General features: G+C 41.6%; 1 protein-coding gene across 7 annotated transcripts in view; it reads left to right on the forward strand.

Moving 5' to 3' along the window:
• Positions 1–23,890, forward strand: part of LOC121276545 (raftlin-like) — a 138,346-nt gene that overhangs the window by 50,500 nt on the left and 63,956 nt on the right. For all 7 annotated transcript variants that reach the window (XM_041185094.1, XM_041185093.1, XM_041185091.1 and 4 more), the window contains one exon: positions 5,582–5,762. In XM_041185094.1, coding sequence (XP_041041028.1) covers positions 5,582–5,762 — 181 coding nt within the window. The remainder of the gene's footprint in view (positions 1–5,581; positions 5,763–23,890) is intronic.

Here is a 23,890-nt window from a genome sequence, read left to right on the forward strand (position 1 = left end):
CAGCATGTTTCCCGGGAATGCATGATTAACGGGGCAGGATTGGGATGATACGGCATGAGAAACCGGCATTGCAACCAACTGGCAAAGCTTTCTTTTTCCCGCCCGCTACCACACTTTGTGCAAATCTGGTACGATTCCGTGCTCGGTGTAACTTGACCAGGGATTGGTGTATTTGAAGGTGACTTCTATCCCCTTGTATTCTTGTCCTCTAGATATATAGTCCAGCATTCAACGGCTTTTTTTGATTATTTACTGTATCTGTTCATGATAACTTAGTTATCTATGTACCTATTCTTCTAAGTCTTTTTGGACCTCCACTATTCCTAATTTTTCACCATTTAGAAAGTACCCTGTTCTTTCCTATTTCGGTATAAAGTGAATGACCTTGCATTTGTCTACATGGAAATCTATTTCCACATTTTTGCCTATGGACTTAATATATCTTTACTATCTTACTATATCTTTGTAATTTTATGTTCCCATCCACAATGCTTAAAAAGCTCACATATCTTTGTGCCATTGGCAAACTTGCCTATGCAGCTTTCTATCCTATGATCTAAGTCATTAATAGTTGAGGCTCCAATGCAGATCCTTGCAGGACACCACCAGTCACATCTGCCAATGACAGTAGCTGCCCAATATCTCCACTCTCTGTCTCCTACTCCTCTGTCAAATTCCTCATTGGGTCAATAATTTTCTTTCTACTCCATGAGCTTCAAACTTAGCTCATAAAAGGAACTTTAACAAATGCCTTCTGGAAGTCCATATAAATAACATTCCTTGGCATCCCCCTGTCTACCACTTTAGTCAACTCTTTAAAAAATTCAATCAGGTTCTTCAGGCAACTCCATGCTATATCGATCTGATCAGCTGCATATTTTCATGGTATTTATCACTCTCTCCTGACTTATAGACTCTAGAAATTTCCTGAAAATAGATATTTAACTAACTGGTTTATAATTCTATGGTGTTCTCTCTCTCTTCCCTTTCTAAATGGCAGAGTTACATTCGCGATTTTCCAATCTAAAGAAATGGTTCCCAGATGGAAGATGAAAGTTACGGCATCTAGAATGTTATCACCTATTTCCTTTAAAACCCTGGGGCGGAATCCATCTGTTCCTGTGTCACTGTTTAATATCATTATTTTCTTCATTACTGTTATTTTGCTTATGTTAATTTTGGTGTATTTAGGATAATTTCTTGGAGCAGTATGTTCTAGTGCCAACCAGGGAGCAGTCTATTTTAGACCTGGTGGTGTGCAATGAAACAGGATTAATTGATCATCTAATAGCAAAAGAGCTCTAGGTAAAAGTGACCATAATATGATTCATTTTGAGGGTGAGAAATATGAGTTTAAGACTAATGTCTTAAACTTAAATAAAAGCAACTGCAAGGGTATGAAGAAAAAGAGTTGGCTAAAGTGAACTGGGATAATAGGTTAAAGTGTAAGACAATAGATGAGCAGTGGCAGACATTTAAGGAGATATTTCATTACTCTCAGCAAAGAAATATTCCATTAAGAAAGGAGCACTCTATGAGAAGAATGCACATGGCTAACAAACAAAGTTAAGGATAGTATTAACTTGAAAGAAGAAAGTATACAATATTGCAAAGGTTAGCGGTAGGTCAGAAGATTGGACAGATTTTAGAAACTACTAAGAAAATGACACAAACAAAATAAGGAGGGTGAAATTAGATTATGAGAGAAAGCTTATTAGAAATATAAAAACATCAAATGAGTTTCTACAAACATCTAAAAGGAAAAGATTATAAAGTGAGCATTTGTCTCTTAAAGGGTGAGACTGGTGAATTAATAATGGGAAACAAGGAGATGGTGGAAGCATTGAAAAGGTATTTTGTGTCTGTCTTCACTGTAGAAGACACAAAAAACATCCCATGCATAGTTGAAGATCAAGAGGTAACAAGGAAGGAGGAACTTAAAACAATCACAATCACTGGGAAAAGGTACTGGGGAAACTATTAGAACTAAAGGCTAAATCAGGACCAGATGGCTTTCATCTTCAGGTCATAAAGAAATTGGCTTCAGAGAATGATAGATACATTGATTGTGATCTCCCAAAGTACCCTAGATTTTGGAAAGGTCCCAGTGAATTGGAAAATCACACATGTGACAGCTTTATTCAAGAAAGGAGGGAGCCAGGAAGCAGGAAACTGTATGGCCTAATGTATGTCATAAGGAAAATGCAATAATCCATTTTTAAGGAGGTGATAGCAGGACATTCAGAAAATCATTATAAAATCAGGCAGAGTTAACATGGTTTTGTGAAAGGGAGATCATGCTTGACTAATTTATTAGAGTTTTTTGAGGAAGTAACAAGCAAGATGGATAAAGGGGAACCTGTAGATATGCTGAACTTGGATTTCCAAAAAGCATTTAATAAGGCCACATCAAAAGTTACTTCACAAAATAAGATCTCATGGTGTAGGGAGTAACATATTAGCATGGATAGAGGATTAGTTAGCAAACAGGGAGCAGAAAGTGGGAATAATTGGGTAATTTTTGGGTTGGCAAGCTGTGACTAATGCAGTGTCACAGAGATCAGTGCTGGGGCCTCAACTATTACAATCTACATCAATAACTTGGATGAAGGGACCGAATGTATGGTGGCTAAATTTGCTGATGACACAATGATAGGTAGGAAAGCAAGTGGTCAAGAAGACAGAGTGTCTACAACAAGATTTAGATAGGTTAAATGAGTGGACAAAAAATTTGTATGATGGAGTATAATTTGGGAAAATGTGAATGTGACCACTTTGGAAGAATAGAAAAACAACACCTTATCTAAATGGAGAGAGACTACAGAACTCCATGGTACAGAGGGATCTGGGTGTCCTGGTACACCATCACAAATAGCTAGCATGCAGGTACAGCAAGTGATTAGAAAGGCAAATGGAATGTTATCATTTATTGCAAGGGGAATTGAGTATAAAACTAAGGAAGTATTGCTCCAGCTGTACAGGGCCTTAATGAGATTGTATCTAAAGTACTGTGTTTTGGTCCCCTTACTTATGAAAGGTAATAATTGCATTATAAGCAGTTCAGAGAAGGTTCACTTGACTGATTCCAGGGATCAAGGGGATACCTGATGAGGAAACGTTGAGCAGATTGGGCCTATAGTCATTGGAGTTTAGAAGAATGAGAGGTGATCTTATTGTAACATATAAGATCCTGAGGGTACTTGACAGGGTGCATGCAGAGTTTAACAATGAGAAATCTCTCATTTAAGACTGAGGTGAGGAGTACTTTTTTTCTCTGAGGGTCATTAGTCTGTAGAATACTCTTCCCCAGAGAGCAGTGGAGGCTGGGTCATTGAATATATTCAAGTCTGAGTTAGATAGATTTTTTGATTGACAGGGGAGTTAAAGGTTGGGGGCAGACACAAGTGGAGTTGAGGCCACAATCAGATCAGCCATGATCTTATTGAATGGCGGACCAGTCTCAAGGGGACAAATGGTCTACTTCTGCTGCTAATCCTTGTGTTCTTATGTTCTTGTAGTGAGTCCCTGGACTGAATCTTTGTCTGGGCTTGGGAAATCCCAACCTGTGCACTTTCACAGCTCCAAAACTGCACACCTGACCCATGTGTGACTTCACATGTATTTTTGTCTTTTCACGCAGGGATCAGGTTGACAGTACAGTTTGTAAGCTGTGAACCAGTGTGAGAGGAGTGCCGGTGTAGAAATGGGCTGGTGAGAAGGCCTGCCTCGGTTCCCAGCAACAGCAGCACGGCTCCTAACATTGTTTAAAGGCCCCATAAACCTCACCCATATAACCTCAAATTCCCACATGCCACCCAATGTCACCTCTATGCACTGCCTTACGCAATATCCCCCCTCCCCCACACGTATCCTACATAGCCATTCATCCAGTATGCACTATGTCAGTCTTCAGATTCCATGCAATATTAATGGGATGAATTTCACATTCTTTGGGAAAAATGTAAACCTTTCACCAACTAATAAAAGCCTCCATCAAACACATTCTCACTGAAGTTGAGAGAAAAAAATTGCATTCTGTCATGTCGACAAAAAACCTTTGTAATCCTATTAGCTCGTGTCAACTTTCCTTCAAGAGCATCTTCCAAACCTGTGACCTCTCCCACCTACAAGGGCAAAGGCAACAGATGCATGGGAACACCACTACCCACAAGTTCCCCTCCAAGCCGCACATCATCCTGACTTGGAAATATATCGCTGTTCTTTCACTGTCACTGGGTCAAAATCCTGGAACTCCCTCCTTAGCTTCACTGTAGGTGTACCTACACAACATGGACTACAGTGGTTCAAGAAGGCAGCTAACCACCACCTCAAGGACAATTAGGGGTGGGCGATAAAAATGTTGGCCCAGCCAGCAATGTCCACACCTGGTGAGGAGGATAATAAAGACAAACAGAAACCACATCAAAGGGACAATCTCTTACTACAACCTTTTGAAGCTGCTGGCACATTTGTTGATTAAATTTGAGATCTTGATGTCACATCAGCTGGTTGTGTTGTGTGAGGTTAGGATGGTGGCCCTTCACAGTCCCCCGGCGCAGGGGTATGGGGGAGACACACCTTCCTGCGCCATTGTAGCAAAGCTGTGTCAGCCGTGAAGGAAGTGGCCAGTGGTTCAGAGCTCCAGCAATGAATTTCTGACTTATAAAGTTTATCTCTTTGTTCCTATTAATCTGCATGTACCTATTGATACCAACAGTTAGCTGACTTAATCCCCAATGAAGCAACAGTGTTAAAAGCAGCTCCATGCCAAATTCTTGTTGAGACCCAAGAAATAGAAACCGGCCAAACCAGCAAATAATAAATATAAACTGAACTGAGTCCATAATTCCTGGGTTTTGAGGGCTAGGTTGCTTAGGTTGGACAACTTTGCTCTAGGAAAGAGCTGGTGCAGACAAGAATGACCAAATGGCCTCCTTCTGTCCTATGGTTCAATGCTGTTGGACACCATATAGATTTAGGTACATTTCTGAATTTGTTCCCAGGTTTGAGTGTCTTACCAGTTAAGTAGTAGAGGTGACAGTGTTAGAAGGGTCTTTCATAAAGAGACATGGAGGGATCAATTTCGCTTCACAGTACCCTATTGTGAGGAGAACTGAGTAAAGAAAATAGGTCTCTTTGTACTCTTGATGCTAATGAATTATAGTTAAACTGAAAAGGTTCTTTCTGTGAGTGTTGGTGATAGTTCCACAACCTCGGAACAGGGTAATTAATTGCAGTGAATATAAGGATGTTAATTAGCTGCAGTTAATCTTTGTTTAACAGTATGTAAATGAGTTATGTTCTAGAAAGCATTTCAAATTATAGGTGAACTCAGAATTTAATTCTTCGAATATACATTTATATTTTACATATTGTGGACGTGATTCTTTTAAAGCTGCAAACAATTGCTGACCTTTTTAAAGGCAATGGAAGACTGTAGTGCAACAGGATGAGTGTTATTCTGGGGAAACTCTTGGTTTAAAAATAGTGTGGAAATATTCTGGGTCACAGGATGATTTACCAATGTTAATTCTATGTATTTCTAATGTTCTGCTTTCTGTCTCATGTGGTTTCTCTTCAGAAATAACAAACTCGTCTGCAGTTAAGCTCTCCTCCTTACATGATCTTCCCACTCAGCTACATGAACTCTACCAGAAGGGCTTTGTTCTGGCTGGATTTCACTCCTTCATACAGTCAATTGATGTGGAGAAAACTCCAGAAGAGAAAATGTTCAGGGCCATTCTGATCAAACCAGCAGTGAGGTAAAGCAGGCAAATAAATATGGTCACTAATAGATTATCTTTGTGTTAAACATTGCTTTGTTTTGTGTAGGTAAAGAGTCACTTCACACCTTTTAAATTGTTAATTTGTTTGTCTAGCATCTGCTCTGGTGTCTTGTGGCACAGGGGTAGAGTCCCTACCAAAAGCCCTGGTTTCAAGTCCCACCCTGGGACTTAGATATTAGAAGGAATAACAATAAATGGCTGCTAGTGCATTTAAAGCAGTTCCTCCTTCTTAGGCTCTTATTGCTATTCAAAACTATTTATGACATCATCAGAACATCTTAACTGAATTAATACCTATAACTCGGCCTGAGGAAATTTGGCTCAGAGTTATTGAGCTGGAGACTGAGCTGCAGACTCTGTGACACATCAGGGAAGGGGAAAATTACCTGGATGATTTATACCAGGAGGCAGTCACACCACTTAGAAAAGGCTCTTCTGATTTGATCAGTGGCTAGGGACAGGAGGGTGTGACTGCGAGCGAGGCAGGTAAGGGGACCCAGAGTGCAGGAGCGTGAGGCTCTGCAATTGCTTAACAGGTTTGAGGTTCTCTCAGCTGGGAGCTCAGATGAGAGTGTGGTGGGCTGCAGGGTGAATGAGCAAACTGACCATGGTACAGGAACCCATCCAAATGAGGGGAGCAAAAAGGAATGTAGTGGTAGTAGGGACAGGATAGTGAGGGGGATTGACACTGTTCTCTGTAGCAAAGAGTGAGAGTCCAGAAGGCTTTGTTGCCTGCCTGGTGCCAGTGCTTGGGACATCTGCTTGGGGCTAGAGGGGAACTTGCAGTGGGAGGGGGGAGGATCCAGTGGTCATAGTCCATTTAGGTACCAACAACATAGACAGGATGAGGAAGGAGGCTCTGCACAGTCAGTATGACCAGCTAGGCAACAATTAGGAAGCAGAACCTCAAAGGTAATAATTTTTGGATTATACCTGAGCCATGTGCAAATTAGCATAGGACAAATAAGATTAGAGAATTGAATGCATGGCCCAAAGACTGGTGTGGGAGAATTGGGCACTGGTTTGTGGGGCACTGGCACCAGTACTGGGGAAAGTGGGATCTGTACTGGGACGGTCTACACTCGAACTGTGCTGGGGCTGGTGCCCTCGTGAGCTGCCTAACCAGGGAAATAGAGAGAGTTTTGAATTGAATAGTGGGGGCAAGGGATTAAATTTGAGCAGATGTAGTAAACCAAAGAGTAGAGACAAGGCAAGAGAGACAGGTATTACTATGGGAGATGATTAACAGACTGTGACAGAATAGGACAGAGAGTAAATCAGCAGATAAGGCTAGATGCTTCAAAAATAATAAAAGGACAAAACTAAAGGCTCTGTATCTAAATACACGTAGCATTCAAAATAAAACAGATGAACTGAAAGCACAAATAGAAATAAATAAGTACAACTTGATAGCCATTACGGAGACATGGCTACAGGGTGATATAGATTGGGAGCTGTATTGAAGGGTACATGACATTTAGGAAGGACAGGGAGTTAGGAAAAGGTGGATGGGTGGCTCTATTAATTAATGATGGTATTAACACATTAGAGAGGGATGTCCCAAGCTCAGGAAACCAGGATATAGAAGGGTTGAGATGAGGAATGATAAAAACAAGAACTTGTGGGAGTTGTGTACAGGCCCCTAATTGTAACTATGCAGTCGGACAGCATATAAAAGAAGGGATAATGGGAGCTTGCCAGAAAGATACAGCAATAATCATGAGGTATTTTAATCTATATATAGACTGGAAAAATCAGATGGGCAAAGGTAGCGTAGATGAGGAGTTCATAGAATGTTTTCAGGATAGTTTCTTAGAACAGCAGGTTCTGAAGCCAACCAGAGAGCAGGCTGTACTAGACCTGGTATTGTGCAGTGAGATAGGATTAATTGATGACCTCATAGGGAAGGCACCCCTAGTTAGCAGTGATCATTATGTGATTGAATTTTACATTCATTTTGAAAGAGAAACAAGTGCGTCCAAGACTGGTATTTTAAACTTAAATACGGGCATTTATGAGGGCATGAAAGCAGAGCTAGCTAAAGTGAACTGGCAAATGAAGTTAAGGGATATGTCAATAGAAGATCAGTGGCAGACATTTAAAGTGATATTTCAGAATACACAGAATATACACATTCCAATTAGAAAGAAAATTTCTAAGGGGAGGGCCCACCATCCGTGGTTAACTAAAAAAGTTAAAAACAGTATCAAACTTAAAGAAAAAGCATATAATTACGCAAAGACGGGTGGTAGGTCAGAAGATTGGAAAGTAGGGAGATGGCGGATGAGTTAAACAGGTATTGTGCTTGGGCTTCACAATAGGGGACACAAGTAACATCCCGAAATAACTGTAAATCAGGAAGTGGAAAGGCGGGAGGAACTTGGGAAAATTACAATCACCAGGGAAGTGGTATTGAGCACATTGTTGGGGCTGCGGGCTGACAAATCCCCAGGTCCAGTTGGACTTCACCCCAAGATCTTGAATGAAGTGACTAGTGAGATAGTTGATGCACTGGTTTTAATTTGCAAAATTCCCTAGATTTGGGGAAGGTTCCATTAGATTGGAAAATAGCAAATGTAACTCCTTTATTCAAAAAGGGAGGGAAACAGAAAGCAGGAAACTACAGGACAGTTAACCTAACACTTGTCATGGGGAAAATGTTAGAAACTATTATTAAAGATGTTATAGCAGGGCACATAGAAAAATTCCAGACAATAAGGCAGAGTCAACATGGTTTTGTAAAAGGGAAATCATGTTTAACCAATTTACTGGAGTTCTTTGAAGGAGTCACATGTGCTGTGGAACTGGTAGATGTAGTATACTTAGGCCAGGATTTTTCAGTCGGCATGCGGGGGTGGGCCGGACACGCTGGGGTGTAAAATGATGCACGATGTCGGGTGTACGTCCCAACGTCTCGCAATGTTTCGTCCAGCGGGCGCGCGCCGGAGTCGGCTCCGCGCCTGCTGTTAATTGATAGACCTATTAAGGCCATTAACAAAGTAATTAATTTCAAGTTTATGCTGCTCGTCCAGAAAGAGTGCTGGACCCGACTCTTCCTTCTCCCCCTGCCCGCACAGGTAGCGCTCAGCGCTACCACTCATGTATTACGCTGGGCGGGCCTTAATTGGCTCACTCATGTAAAATGGCAGCGCGGAGCTGCTCACGACCGCCCCCGCCCTCTCTGCCGAGCCCTCCTGATGCGGGAAAAATTCAGGCCTTAGGTTTCCAGAAGGCATGTCATAAAGTGACACATAAAAGGTTATTGCAGAAAATAAATGCTCATGGTGTAGGGGATAACATATTGGCATGGTTAGAAGATTGGTTAGCTAACAAAAAGCAAAGGGTTGGCATAAATGAGCCTGTTTCTGGTTGGTAGGATGTGATGAGCGGTGTGCCACAGGGATCAGTGCTGTGAACCTTAACTTTTTACAATTTATGTAAATGACTTGGCTGAAGGGACCGAAGGAATGGTGGCTAAATTTGCTGAAGAGACAAAGATAGGTAGGAAAGTAAATTGTGAAGAGGACATAAGGGGGCCACTAAGTGATATGGATAGGTTAAATGAGTGGGCAAAGATCTGGCAAATGGAGTGTAATGTGGCCAAATGTAAAATCATTCATTTTTTCAGGAAGAATGAAAAGCTTATTATCTAAATGGTGAGAGATTGCAGAGCTTTGAGATTTGGAGGGATCTGGGTGTCCTAGTGCATGAATCACAAAAGGTTCGTATGCAGGTACAGCAGGTTTTTAGGAAAGCTAATAGAATGTTATTGTTTATTGTGAGGGGAAATTATTACAAAAGTAGGGAGGTTATGCTTCAGTTATACAGGGCACTGGTGAGACCACATCTATGTACAGTATTGGTCTCCTTACTTAAAGAAAGATGTAAAAGCATTAGAAGCAGTTCAGAGAAGGTTTACTGAACTAATACCAGGAATGGGTGGGTTGTCTTATGAGGAAAAGCTGGACTGTATCCACTGAAATTTAGAAGAGTAGGAGGTCACTTAATTGAGACCTTTAAGATCCTGAGGGGTCTTGACAGGATGGATGTGGAGAGGATGTTTCCTCTCATGGGAGAATCTAGAACTAGGGGTCACTGTTTAAAAATAAGGGGTCACACATTTAAGACAGAATTTTTTTTTCCCTCAGAGGGTTGAGAGTCTTTGAAAATCTCTTCAAAAGGTGGTGGAAACAGAGTCTTTGAGTATTTTTAAGGCAGAGCTAGATAGATTCTTGATTAACAAGCGCATGAAAGGTTATCGGGGGGTAGGCAGGAATGTAGGGTTGAGGTTACATGCAGATCAGCCATGATCTTATTGAACGGTGGAACAGGCTCGAGGGGCCGAGTGGCCTACTCCTGCTCCTAATTTGTATGTTCATATGTATGTATGTAACTCAATGCTGGGCATCTAATAGCTAACAAATTATAAAATTTGATCATAAGCAGCCACTTCCAATATTGCAGTTCTCTCCAAAATATTATCTTTTACCTCCTATAAAAAATACCAATCCAGGCCTAGAAATAGAAAATGCTGGAGAAACACCATTTTTCCCATGGGCTTCGGAACTATGCTGTTACGGTCAGAAGCCTGCACTTTGTGGGCAACAGTCATCCGACTGTGATTTTTTCCGAATTGGCCAATTAGTAGCCAGGGGGCAGGCTCACTACCCAGTTAAAGTTGGCAGGCTGGCTCTTGCAGCTGGACAACCAATCGGAGGCTTTCCAGCAGGGAAGAAGCAGCAGCTTGTCTTTTCAGGCAAGTAAGAGAAAGGACGCCACCATTTTGAGGTACCCTCTCTCCAATCTTTCAAAGTTTTAAATAAAAAAAGAGCTTAGTAGCCAGGCCGCCGTTGTGCTGGGCTCCCCTCCAAAGGGCACCCTGAAGCTGCAGCTGAAGCTAGGCAGGCAGGGAGGGCCTCAAAGCCTGCCTGGAGCACTGACTCTCAGGTCTGTCACCGGAAAGCTGCCACTAGGCAGCTGCCCTGTTCTCCAAAGCCTCCAGTAACTTGGAGGCTGAGTAGAAAATTCCAGTCTATCTCTAACAATTACCTTAAAAGGCATTTAACAAGCTCAGTTGGATACCCATTGCTAGTAAGCGGGTAGCCCAGCTGCCCCTCCACCCCCACCTTCACCACCCCCCCCAACCTCACCACCATTCCTGACACCGGGAAACTGGCCCAAGTTGGGTTGGAGCTGGGGAACCAGCAAGCTGGCCAGCAACACAAATTTACAAGCCTGTCTACCTCCATGTCCACGCCCATCAGAGGCTAAAAATTCAACCCCACATGTCTATCATCATCTTTAAAGAAGGAAGACAGGCAACTGTTTCAGGCATAAACCTTTCATCAGAGCTGACAAAGGGCCCACACTATGCTGTTAAGTTGCCTTCTCTCTTCACTGGCAGGCCTGCAATATAAATATTGCAGAACTTGCAGTCTTTTTTAAAATTAATAAATCTGTACATTATGTTAACATTTTAGTCATTGCAGATGGTAACATTTGAATTTTGCTGATTAGGAAGTCGTTTATAGTCATTTGGTAGTATAGAAATTGAATATTGCTGAAAGAAAGAGACTCATGATGCTACTGCATAGTCACAACATGAAACAGCTTCACCTGTTGCTTAAATTTTTGAGATAGCTTCCCCTTCCAGAGTAATCTTAGGTTGACTGGGCACTTTTCAGGCCTGAAAGCAACAGCTTTAGGCCCTTCATGAGTTTGCATGATATGCTGTGTGAAATGATCTGATCAGGGTAGCCATTATCCTACAGAATGCCTTTGATGTGCCCTATTTCAGCATCAAGCTTGCATAGTGAGATAATGGCTTGGGCCCTATTTACAAGGTTGTCAGTAAGATCAGTCTTATAGCATGTAACAACATAAGTGGCAATCGCCACTAAAAGGATGCTGCCGCCAAGCCAAAAAGACGTTCTGCCCATCACATAAATGAGTAATGTGGTATATGAATTTCAGTGCCAGTGTGATGCTGATTATGTAGTCCCCATGTCCCAAAGACTGGCGGATCATATCAAACTGCATGTCCCAGCCGCTGGCAATTTAAGATTGTCAGTTGGGCTCACAATGTGGCACATTTGGGTGTAATAGAAGCTACATATATTAATATACAGGGCCTTTTTCTTTGCAAACAGGAAGAACATGTACACACATTGCACCTGTTTCAGCAAACCAAAATAATTGACAGCCATTCACTGACTCATTCCTCAGGGCAATGCCTTGATCAATCAGTGTCAAGCTGCCTAGTTTAAATTTTAAACAATGCTTGGCAGTTAACTGTCAGTCACCATCATTGGTGCATTCTCCATGGCAACACCACTTCCCAACCAATCAGTACTCTCTTCACATGGAGTATAAATTGTGGTGTTCCCCTTAGATTGGTATTCTTGCAAAGTGCCCTCATGAGTGCAGGATGAAAAACTTAGACATACCTCTTTTTCAGCAAAGCCTTTTTTATGTTTTAAGATTTGCCACAATTCCTTCAGAAATGAAAATAGTAAATTGCATCAACTTTAGTTATAAAATCACTGCATCTCCTGCCAACACACATGGCCACCAATACCTGACTGCACATGCACATTGGTCCACACATTTGCAGAAATCCAATTATGTCACACCTGTAGGGCTGGCAGGATAAAGTAACAGGGATCCAGGGTCAGGGAAATAATAGTTTTACATCGGTAGTGGAGTAGTTCTCTCGAAGGAGAAGGGAGTCAGATTGCAAATGTCCTAGTCATTTCCATCGTAAAACACTGATACTCTTCTCAGCAGGGTTAGAACAAGGTTAGGAATGGAGAGCTACAAACTCAAGAAAAAAAGAAAAAGGGAGTTTGCAAGCTCAGATGGGATCCCTCACATGGACACAAGGTCCACCCCTCTTGCCTGGGAAAACTGCTCCCAGAGGCCTGGGCTGTGTGTCAGGCATGGCAGGCCCCAAGAAAGGCTGTGATATCAGTGTTGCCGCTGGAGGGAAAAGCACAGTTGGGAACGGTCAAAGAAATCCATCCTTCCGTTTTCCGACCATAACCTCGCCCCATGCACCTAAACTGCGCCCAGAGTAAAACACTAGAATTCTTCATGCATGGCATTGGCAACATACGCAGCCTTATAAAATACAAGCTCAGTTTGTGACATCCTCTTTGTTTGCCCAGTGTCTGGATTTGAAAACAACAGGGAACGTTACATATTTCACAGAAATGGAATGTCCTTAAATGCCGATTTAATTAATGTATGATTTCTTGGGAAAAGAGCTCCAAACATGTTTGGAAAGTGGCAAAAATGCACAGTGCATTTAAGAACTGAAGCAATTACTGAAAGTATATTTTCTTATAAGTAAAATAATTTTATTCTAATTACTATATTAAAAGTATATTATTTCAATCCACACTGAGAGCTTTAATAAGATTTTTATCGAAAAAAACATAGCCCAGGAAATAAGATTATAGCACATCTAACCAAAGAGATGTTCTGATCAAGTAAATACCAAATCTACCAACATAGGAAAATGTTACTTAGCGAAATTTCAAGTCAATAAAACTGGTGATCCCAGGTATGCTTAATCATACCTGAAATATTTGTATTTATCAACATCACAAAGGCAATCGGGGCTGGTTCTAGTTGTCTAGATGGTTAGTGTTTGGTTCAGAATAACTGTGCAGGTTCAATTCCTGTTTCAGCTGAGGTAGACTTGGGACCTGCCTCCTTGCTTTGCCCCTAAGGGTGGAAGGCATCGGCAAACCACCACTGACAAAAATTGTTGAGGAAACAACTCAGGATGAAGCATAATCAGACAATGAGCCAAGTTCTCTGCCTTTGAGCAGAGAACACATGGATGAATGAAAGCAATTTTCTGTTAAATGATCCTTTACTTGAGTTTTTATTTTATTCGAAAAAATAGGAAAATCTTTGTTTTCAAATGAAAAAGCAGAAAAAGACAACAGGAATGTGTTACGTCTGGGATGGGAGGAGTGCACGAATTATCAAGCTCCACTACTCCGCAGGCCGTAGCATTAATGTTAATGTTTAATTTTATCCCGAAATGGCCAACTGGGCCATATCTATATCACTAGTACCCTGAAGAAAAGCGACCAGGCTTCTTTCAAAAAGACAGAATGATTAATTTATTCTTAAAACAAACCTTTTAACAAGTTGCAAGTACTAGTTAACAAACAATTGCATTCAGGAAGTGTAGCTATTGATCTAAGAATACACACACACACACACACACACACACACACACACACACACACGTCAATCAGATAATGTCTCTCTGCAGAGTTGGTGTTTAAGAAGGTTATAAAAGTAAAGGATAACGTCTCGATGCTGTCAACTTGGCATTCTCTCACGTGACGACGAGCCGCTGGTCCTGGTGGATGCTTAGAAATTCTCACCAGCTTGGTTCAGCTGTGTCTAAATGCAGGCTAGTTGCACTTATGAGAGTTCTGGCTATAGTTGATAACTACACACACTTTAGGCAAAAGAGGAGAGAGAGAGAGCCTTCAGCTTCAGGTGGTCTGCTATCTATTCTGCTTCCAACCAAACTGCTCTCAAACTGACCTGAAACATCTTTTTGGAGGGGGAGATCTAAACCACAAACCTACAACTACCATTTGGTGAACAGGTATTCCTGGTGTGACCAGATGCATTGCTGCTGATGATGGGAAGTCAGGAGAGCAAAAATGGTCATTTCCACCTGGCCCCAGTGTAGCTCCTTTTCAGCTGGAATTGGCTCCATCCCTGACAAGGCTCTGTGGAATTCCCAAAATAATGCTAGGAGTCGCCACATCTGTGTCTCAGCCTAGTTTCCAGCCCTTTAAATGTACTCCTGTTGAAATTATGGCAGGGGTGTGTTGAAAGGGTTGCAAATATTTACCCATCATGATTATTGTCACTCAAACTGTCACTGTCGTACATGCAAGATGATAGAAGGCATGTCCATGGATGTTCCTGGATAATTGAAAGGAATGTAACATTTAAGCATGCCAAGTTAGGGCTTTACAGTATTATTCCACTTTGAGTTTACAGAACCTCGGCCTCAATAAATTAATGGGTTACTGTCACTGTTGGTTTTCTGGAACAGTAACTCATTCCAAGCCACAGCATTTTTACAATGTTGAGCTGAAATTAGTAATGATGTATAAGATGCTCTGTTCCTAGCATCATTATGGGAAAGATAATCATATGCCGCATTCTTTCTGTAATTGAATCCAGACTGCTAATTTAATCCAAATGTAGTTTGTTCGACTGTTAGAAACAATGGAAACTTTGGGTCGTATCCATGACATAAAATCATTTCTGCTGCAGGATAGCCTTCTTTAAAATACATCATTGTAGTGCAAAACACTAAGTTACCTCCACTGAAGTCTATACACTTTACACGTGTATTTGAACCTCTCTTCCCCAGCTGGGTGTCTGCAGTCCTATCCTGGACATTTCTACAGACGTGGTAGGTTCTGCTACTTAATTAAACCTCCAAGAAATTAGTTTGGTGCAAATGACCACAGGCCTCACTCCGAGTATGTAGATTTTTACTTTCTGTGATACGATGAAGCAGCTGACAGCAAAATGGCAGCTTATTTCACATTTCTCCTGATTTTCGTTTCCTTTGAAATCAATGAGAGGAAAGAGGGATGTAAGAGGGGTTGCTGACTTGCTATCAGCTGTATTACACTATCACACAAAAGTCAAAATCTACCCGCTAATATTTTCTCCCTGTCTTATTTTTTCAGTTGTGACTGCTGGAACGTAACCCTCCAGGGAAAGTCCAAATGGCTATCAAGATGAGGTGCCAGATTCAAGTCTAATTAGGAGTCCAGTAGTTTATAATTGCAGCAAGCCATTCAACAACAAGGAATTGCATGAAAAGTTGTGCAATATTTAATTTGTACTCAAAGAGTTTGAACTGTGTACTATGAGCAGAGTTGAATAATATTTCAAAGTCTTGTTCACGCAACAAAGGAATGAGTTTCCTGTTAGTTATCTTAAAGTTAAAACGGAAATTTCTGTAACTATGGGCCTGGAGGCCAACCCCAGTTAAACTTTTTTTCAGAGTAAAGGGCAGAGACTTGTTAAGTAAAGTATGCAGATTGACAGAAGCCCTACAATTCAACTTATTTTTACATTCTGAGTAATAATTTATTTAAAACTTTCAAATGATGCATTTCTACTTATGTAGCATCCACAGCATTTATAATTTCTGAACTTCTGGTCCTAACTTTTACATAGCATATACAAAAGCATTTCTTAATTTTCTGATTTAGCTGTAATTTTTAAATTTTGTTTGTTAGGTGTGAGGATGGCCCTGGCCCATAACCAGCTAAATTCTTCATGACTCAGGAAAACTAAAGGAAGAATTTTGCATTTTAAATAGCATATTTTACATCATCAGGACTTCCCAAATTACATCATGAACAATGCATTACTTCTGAACTGGAGTCACTATCCAGGGCAAATGCTGCAGCCAATTTACAACAGAACAAGGTCCCACAAACAGCAATAAGATAAAAGGCCAGTTAATTTCTGTATTAGGTGGTGAGTAATGGAATGCCTAGGAGCAACACGAAAACTTCCTGCCTTGTTTGAATAGAGCCATGGAATTATTTTGCCCTCTTGAAAAGGCAGTTGGAGCTTTGGTTCAATATGTCATTAAAAGAGTGTATTTCTGTCAATAGGCAGAATCTTGCTGAGGGGTCAGAGCTCTTGTGTGCTGGCCAGAGAGTCAGTGAGAGACCCACTGTGCCTCTTTTCAGGAAGGCCTGTTGAACCACAAGCCAATCAGGCAGTGGCGATGCCACTGGGAGGCTTTCCCCTGGAATCAAGACCCTGGGGACAGAAGTCTCGCCTACTGAGAGCTGCCAGGCTGGCCAATCAGAGGCCAGCAGCTCCGCTGGGGAGGCTGTGACTGTAGCCATGAAGGAAAGGGACCAGAGTCCTGGGATCAGGGAGTGACCTGGGCCACAGATAAGTAATGGTGGGGGGGAGGGTGTTTTACAGGGTGGGGGTTTCAGGGTGCAGAGGGGTTGGCAGCAAGGCCAGGGGAGTGGTTCTCTTCCAGAAGCCCAGTCTCTTGATCAAGCACTGAGAGTCTTTCATTGAGGGAGATCCCCCACCTCCCCAGGAAGTGACAAGCTGCCATGCACACCACATGGCGACAGGCTCGCCCGCCAATGTGTTCATACAGTAGCGACAGGATGAGGCTGTTAAGTGGTCATTAATTATTCACTTAAGGGCCTCAATAGGTGGCGGAGTGGGAAGACCGACCTTTGGGCCTTCTTGCCCAGGCCTTAATTCTGGCAGAGGTGGGAGGATCGCGGGATGCAGGTACATCACTATCCTGCCTAATTATATGCCCTTCCAGCCACTGGGCTCAGCACAAGTGAGAGCAGAAGTTTCCGCCCAATGTAGCACTCGCTCAGTATTGCACTGAAGTTTCAACTTAGATTGTGCAATCAAATCGAGGAGAAGGGCTTTAGAAGCTGAAGTTCATCCTAAATTAAAATAAAAAATACTGAAAATACTCAGAAGTATTTGTGGAGAGAAACAGAGTCAACATTTCAAATTGATAACCTTTCATCAGAAGGAAGGTAGAAATGTAAGAGTTTTTAAGCCAGTAGAATGGGGGAGGGGGCTCTGTGATAGGGCAGAGGAGAGCAAAAATGAACCAACAAATGATTTAATGATGCAGAAATCAAAGAGAGTGGTAATGAGTATGATAAAGAAACAAAGATTATATATGTATAGAGCAGCCATTTGAATACAACATAAAGAAATAAAGAAAGAAACAAGCCAGCAGAAAAAAGCCACATAGAACAAGATGGAGGCAGAGGTTATGATCTAAAGTTATTCAACTTGACGTTGAGTCCAGAATGCCAAGACGAAAGACAAGGTGCAGCTCCTTGAGCTTACGTTAAGCTTTATTAGAACACAGTAGCAGGCCATGGATAGAATGGTCAGAGTGGGAATAAGTCACATCATGAACAGCAAATACAGAAATACAGTGTGTGTGTGTATGTGTGTATATATATATATATATATGTAGTTACACGAATATATATATTACACTAGTTTGCACCAATACACTAAATTAAAATAAGTACAAGTAAATCATTGTTTCACTTGGAAGGAACATTTTTTTTTTGTATTTGCTGGGTTGCTGTACATATTATTTATCTCACAGCAATGCAGGGATGATTCTAATGCTAAATCCAAACACCTTATTTATAGAACTTTAAAAGATCTCATGACTTACAGGATTTTGTACACATGTATCTGGTATCAACCAGATCCTTTCTGGAACATTTAGTAGTGTCAGCTCTCTAGCTCCACCCATAGACTTCAACAATCAAACATAGTTACATTGATCAATGAACAGGCTGACACAATCAAATACAGATCAATTACCATTGAACACTACATTTGTGACCTAGGATAGTGAGAAGGGAGGAGGTATAAGGACAGGTGCTGTATCTCCTATGCTTGCACAAAAAGGTGCCATAGAGATGGGGAGAGGAGTGTGGAGGTGTGGTGTTAGGGGTGATACGACCTGATGACAGATGCCAGGATTTTCCTTTTTTTTCCCATCCCTCGATTGATCTAACAGTGTTTTTTGAAATTTATAAGGATTTTGGTATATGTACTTAACTGTTTATGTGCTGATTGCAAAGAACTCAGTGTGATAGTCTTTCTTGAGATTAAACACAAAGGGGTTAGTTTTTATTGAGCTAAAGACCCACCCAAGTAAAGACATAAATAAAGGTAAGCACACGCCCCAACCTTCGCAAAAGACACACATGCATACAAGCAGGAAAAATGATAAGTTATACAGTAGAGGAGGTTAACTTATAGCCAAATCAAGATTCAATGATAAAAGACAAAAAATAGAGAGTTCATTGTTTATGAGTCCTTCACTGTTTGTGGTTGAGGCAGCTCCTTCACGGTGGTCTTCAAATTTCAGTGGGGTGGCAGCTGATGTCAATTATAATTCCTCAAGACTGTCTCTTGTAAACTGTAATTCATCTTTTTCAAAAGTGGTTGCTATGGCACCTGAGTCTCCTTTCAATTGAAATTCTCTATCTCTGTGATGGATTCCAAAATGTAACGGAGATAGGGTCTTGAACTTGAGAACAGAAGGGAGAGAGATGGTGTTACTGGTCCATTCTTCAGACCTCTTCTCCTGTGGACAGTAACCAATAGACAAGCCTAATAATCACAGCTTATCACAATGGAGTTTCAGAAATATGACAGATGCTATTGGTGCACAATGGAGGGTGACTCAAGTTAATGAAATGAGCTGTGATTTTCCATTTTCAAAGCTCGATATCATCAAAACAGATAAGGGTTCTTAGCACCTTCCTTGCATATTAGCTTTGTTAGTCCTCCATTGTCCCTGATAGTTTATATAGTCAGAAAGTCTAGTGGTCCATTGTCCTTATGTCTTGTAGAGAGTTTAGACAATGGTAGGTGTAAAGTCCATCAGGGAAACTGCCTATAGCTATGTCTCCTGCAAATCCATGTTCAAAAGTTTCCAGACTTGACCAATTTGTAGGTTAGGTAACCTTTGCAACCATTTTAAAGTCAGTGCCTTTGCTTGGCAAAAGCCCTTTTAAGGAAGTTCAAAATATATCTGACCAGCAGACGAAATTAAAGATTAATAGTCCACATTGCACACGACACATCATCATGATGGGGTGACTGAGGAGTAGGCTTGGGAGTTGTGGTGGTAAGAATCCCATCAGAATGCTGAAAGGGGAGGACAGGGAAGATGTGTTTGGTGGTGGCATCATGCTGGAGCTGATGAAAATGGCAGAGGATGATCTGTTGAATACGGAGGCTGGTGAGGTGGAAGGTGAGGACTAGGGAAACCCTATCATGGATCTGGGAGGGAGGGCAAGGGGCAAGAGCAGAAGAGTGAGAAATGGATCGGATACATCGGAGGGCTTTGTCAACCACGTTGGGTGGGAAGACTCAGTTGAAGGAAAAAGAAAACATATCAGAAACATTGTTGTGGAAGATTGCATCATCAGAACAAATTTGAGAGATAAGCTGGGAGAATAGACCAAATTTACTTGACAGATCATCATAGGGTATCCCACACATCCCAGGTACCAATCTAATGAACCTTAAGTATGGGACTTCTGACTGACCTTCTGAACTGGTATTAATATAGCACCATTCATGACCTCAGGACATTACAAAGTATACTTTTGAAATACTGTCACTGTTGTAGTGTAGGAAACACAGCAGCCAGTTTATACATTGCAAGGTCTCACAAACAACAAATAATGACTAAATCATCTGTTTTTAGATGTTGATCAAGCTATGTAGAATCGAATTATAGAATGGTTACAGCAGGGGTTCCCAAACTGTGAGTTGTGAGGCCCAGTGGGGTTACAGGATGAGAAATTGGGGTTGCGAGCTCTGAGGCAGCAATGGCAGCTGTGGAGTGGAGACTCAGATTTGACAGTCCTGGAGTCAGCTGCAAGGCTCCTTTAAATGTGCATGATTTTTTTTTACCTATTGCTAATCCAATGAGTTCTGAGGCTCAATCATTGCCACAAACAGAGCCTGCAAAATGGTATGTATTTTGTTTTTTGTGCCTGTGTCACTACTTTTTGAACCCCAACCCCCACTCAACAAATCTCTCCCTCCCAATTTTCACTCTGTAGTTGCAGCAAGTGTGAAGTCTTAAAAAGGAGTCACAGCAGGAAAAGTTTTGGGAAGCACTTGGTTACAGCAGAGAAGGAGACCATTAGGCCTGTCATTTCGATGCCACACTTTTAGAAGAGCAACTCACCTTGTGCCACTCCCCTGACTTTTTATCACAGCTTTGCATGCTTTTTCACTTCAGATAAATATCCAAATTCTCTTTTGAATGCCTTGATTGAATCTGACTCCATTATGTTCTTAGGCAGAGCATTTCAGATCCTAACCACACACTGCATAAAAAAGATTCTCCTCATGTTACCTTTGGTTCTTTTGCCACTTATCTTAAATTGGTGTCCTCTTAGCCTTCTGCCAATAGAAACAGTTTCTCTTTATCCACTCTGTTTGGACCCCTCATGATTTGGAATACCTCTATCAAACCTCTTCTCAACCTTCTCCAAGGAGAATAGCCCCAGTTTCTCCAATCTATCCATGCGACTGAAGTCCCCCATCCCTGGAACCATTCTCATGAATCTTTTCTGAACCCTCTCTAATGTCTTCACATCCTTCCTAAAGCGTGGTGCCCAGGTGCACTCGAGTTGAGGCTAAACCAGTGTTTTATAAAGGTTCATTTAAACTTCCTTGCTTTTGTACTCTATGCCCAAGATCCCTTATGCTTTATTAACCAGTTTTTCAATCTGCTCTGCCACCTTTCATGATCTATGCACCTATATCCCCAGGTTCCTCTGTTCCTGTATCCCCCTTTACAATCGAACCCTTTATTTTATATTTCTTCTCCTCATTCTTCCTATTGAAATGAATTACTTCAGACTTCTCAGCAGTAAATTTCACCTGCCACTTTTCTGCCCATTCCACCAGCCTCTTGGAAGTTCTACATTATCCTCCTCACAGTTCACAATACTTCCTAGTTGTATATCATCCACAACTTTTGAAATTGTGGTCCGTACATCAAATTAATATAGATGAGGAAAAGCTCTGACCCCTGAGGAACCTCATTAGATAAAAGCAAAATACTATGGATGCTGGAAATCTGAAGCAAAAACAAAAATGCCTGGAAAAACTCAGCAGGTCTGACAGCATCTGCGGAGAGAAAGACAGTTAATGTTTCGAGTCCGTATGACTCTTCATCAGAACTCAAGAAAAATAGAAACAGGTGAAATATAAGCTGTTTGAGGGGGGTGAGACAGGAGAGCTCGATAAAGGGCCAGTGATATGTGGAGGCAAAGAAGAGATTGCCAAAGAAAGATGTCACAGACAAAAGAACAAAGTGGTGTTGACGGTGGTGATATTAGCTATGGAATGTGCTAATGGTGACATTAAGGGTAGAATGCAGGACGAGTAAGTGACAGATAGCACTAGTGGGGGTGGTGGGGGGGTGATGAGGGAGCGAAATGGGCTAAAAGGAGAAGATAGAATAATGGATGGAAATAAATTTAAAAATAATAATAGAAATAGGTGGGGAAAGAAAAATATATTTAAAAAATATATAAATTATTAGAAAAAAGGGGGATTGGAAAGGGGGTGGGGATGGAGGAGAGAGTTCATGATCTAAAATTGTTGAACCCAATATTCAGTCCAGAAGGCTGCAGAGTGCCTAGTGGGAAGATGAGGTGCTGTTCCTCCAGTTTGCGTTGAGCTTCACTAGAACACTGCAGCAGGTTAAGGACGGACATGTGAGTATGAGAGCAGGGTGGAGTGTTGAAATGGCAAGCGACAGGGAGGTCTGGGTCATGCTTGTGGACAGACCAAAGGTGTTCTGCAAAACGGTCACCTAGTCTGCATTTGGTCTCTCCAATGTAGAGAGTCCGCATTGGGAGCAGCGAATGCAGTAGACTAAATTGAGGGAAGTGCAAGTGAAGTGCTGCTTCACCTATTTCTATTATTATTTTTAAATTTATTTCCATTCATTGTTTTATCTCCACCTTTTAGCCCATTTCAATCCCTTCCCCCCACCCCACCCCCACTAGGGCCATCTGTCACTTACTCGTCCTGCTTTCTACACTTAAAGCACATCCTTTAGCTAATATCACCACTGTCAACACCCCTTTGTTCTTTTGTCTATGACATCTTTGGCAATCTCCCCTTTGCCTCCACCTATCACTGGCCCTCTATCCAGCTTCACCTCTCCAACCCCCCTTAAACAGCTTATATTTCACCTATTTCTATTTTTCTTTAGTTCTGATGAAGAGTCATACGGACTCAAAACCTCATTAGATATCTTCCTCTGGTCAACTTGGGATCTTTTATGTTCACCTGAGAGGCCAGACAGTGTCTCGGTTTATTCCATCTTGTCCATAAGATGACATGTCTGACAGTGCAGCACTCCCTTGCTGTCAGTCTATTTTATATGATTATAGGAACAGAAGTTGGCCATTCAGCCCCTTAAGCCTGTTCTACTGCCATACAATGAGATCATGACAGATCTGTGACCAAATTCCATCTCCTTTGCACTATATCCCTTAATACCTTTTGATAGCAGAATCTATCCACCTCAGATTTAAAATTTATAGTTGATCCAGCATTAATTATCATTTGCTGTCTGGCACAGGGCTTCAACCCACAACTTTCTACCTCAGAGTCAAGAGTGCTACTTAATAAACCACAGCTAACATATAGCCTATCATTTACACTAGAATGTACCCTCCACCCATCTTCTAAGCTTTTCAGCCCTAATTTCTTTATTTTTCTTATCACACTTACCTCTCATTTTTAGTTTTTTTTCCCTCTCTTCAGGATTCTCATACCTTATTTGTGGTCAAGACAGTTCGCAGTTTATCAACTTCCAGGTATCTGCAGTGCAATTCTGTAAACAGCCATTCATATATGATCGTGAGTTGTGAGCCCCAAATTAAATTTTGGTGAGAGTCTGTCATAACATCAGCATAATGGTGATTTTGTCTTTGGATTCTGGCCTGGGGCCCATTTCCATTGGATTTCTGCCCAAAGAGCCTCTCCTGTAGTTCCTAATACAATCTGAGGCTTCTCGTGTCTGCGCGCACTGATGCTACTGGGAGCTCATTACCGTTTATTAAAATGATCGGTAACAGTGTTGCTGCCCCCGAAAAAGCAGTCTCATGCCGGTCAGCTCCAGCTGTTACTATCCAATTGGGCCCTGCTTCTGTGTCACCTTTGATTAGCAGTCTAGCTGTTCTATTAGCAGTTATCAGGGTCTGAAAGCCCAGTAACACAACAGCCTGCACCCTGGCCCCCAGGAACTCAACAGTATTGGCGACTAAAAGTGCTGGTTCTAGGGCCCAGCACTGGTGTAAATGGCCCTGAATTAGTGGGACAAGGTGTCTTTCTCGCTATTATTTCCTCGCATTCTGTGTGGAAATGTCTTCCTCAGCTCAGTGCCTCCTCCCGATGGCCTGGGACACCACTTGGTCACACAGCAATACCCCACCACAAGAATTACTTTAAAAATAAAT

The sequence above is a fragment of the Carcharodon carcharias genome, chromosome 3 (genome assembly GCF_017639515.1).
Source record: "Carcharodon carcharias isolate sCarCar2 chromosome 3, sCarCar2.pri, whole genome shotgun sequence".
Taxonomy (NCBI): domain Eukaryota; kingdom Metazoa; phylum Chordata; class Chondrichthyes; order Lamniformes; family Lamnidae; genus Carcharodon; species Carcharodon carcharias.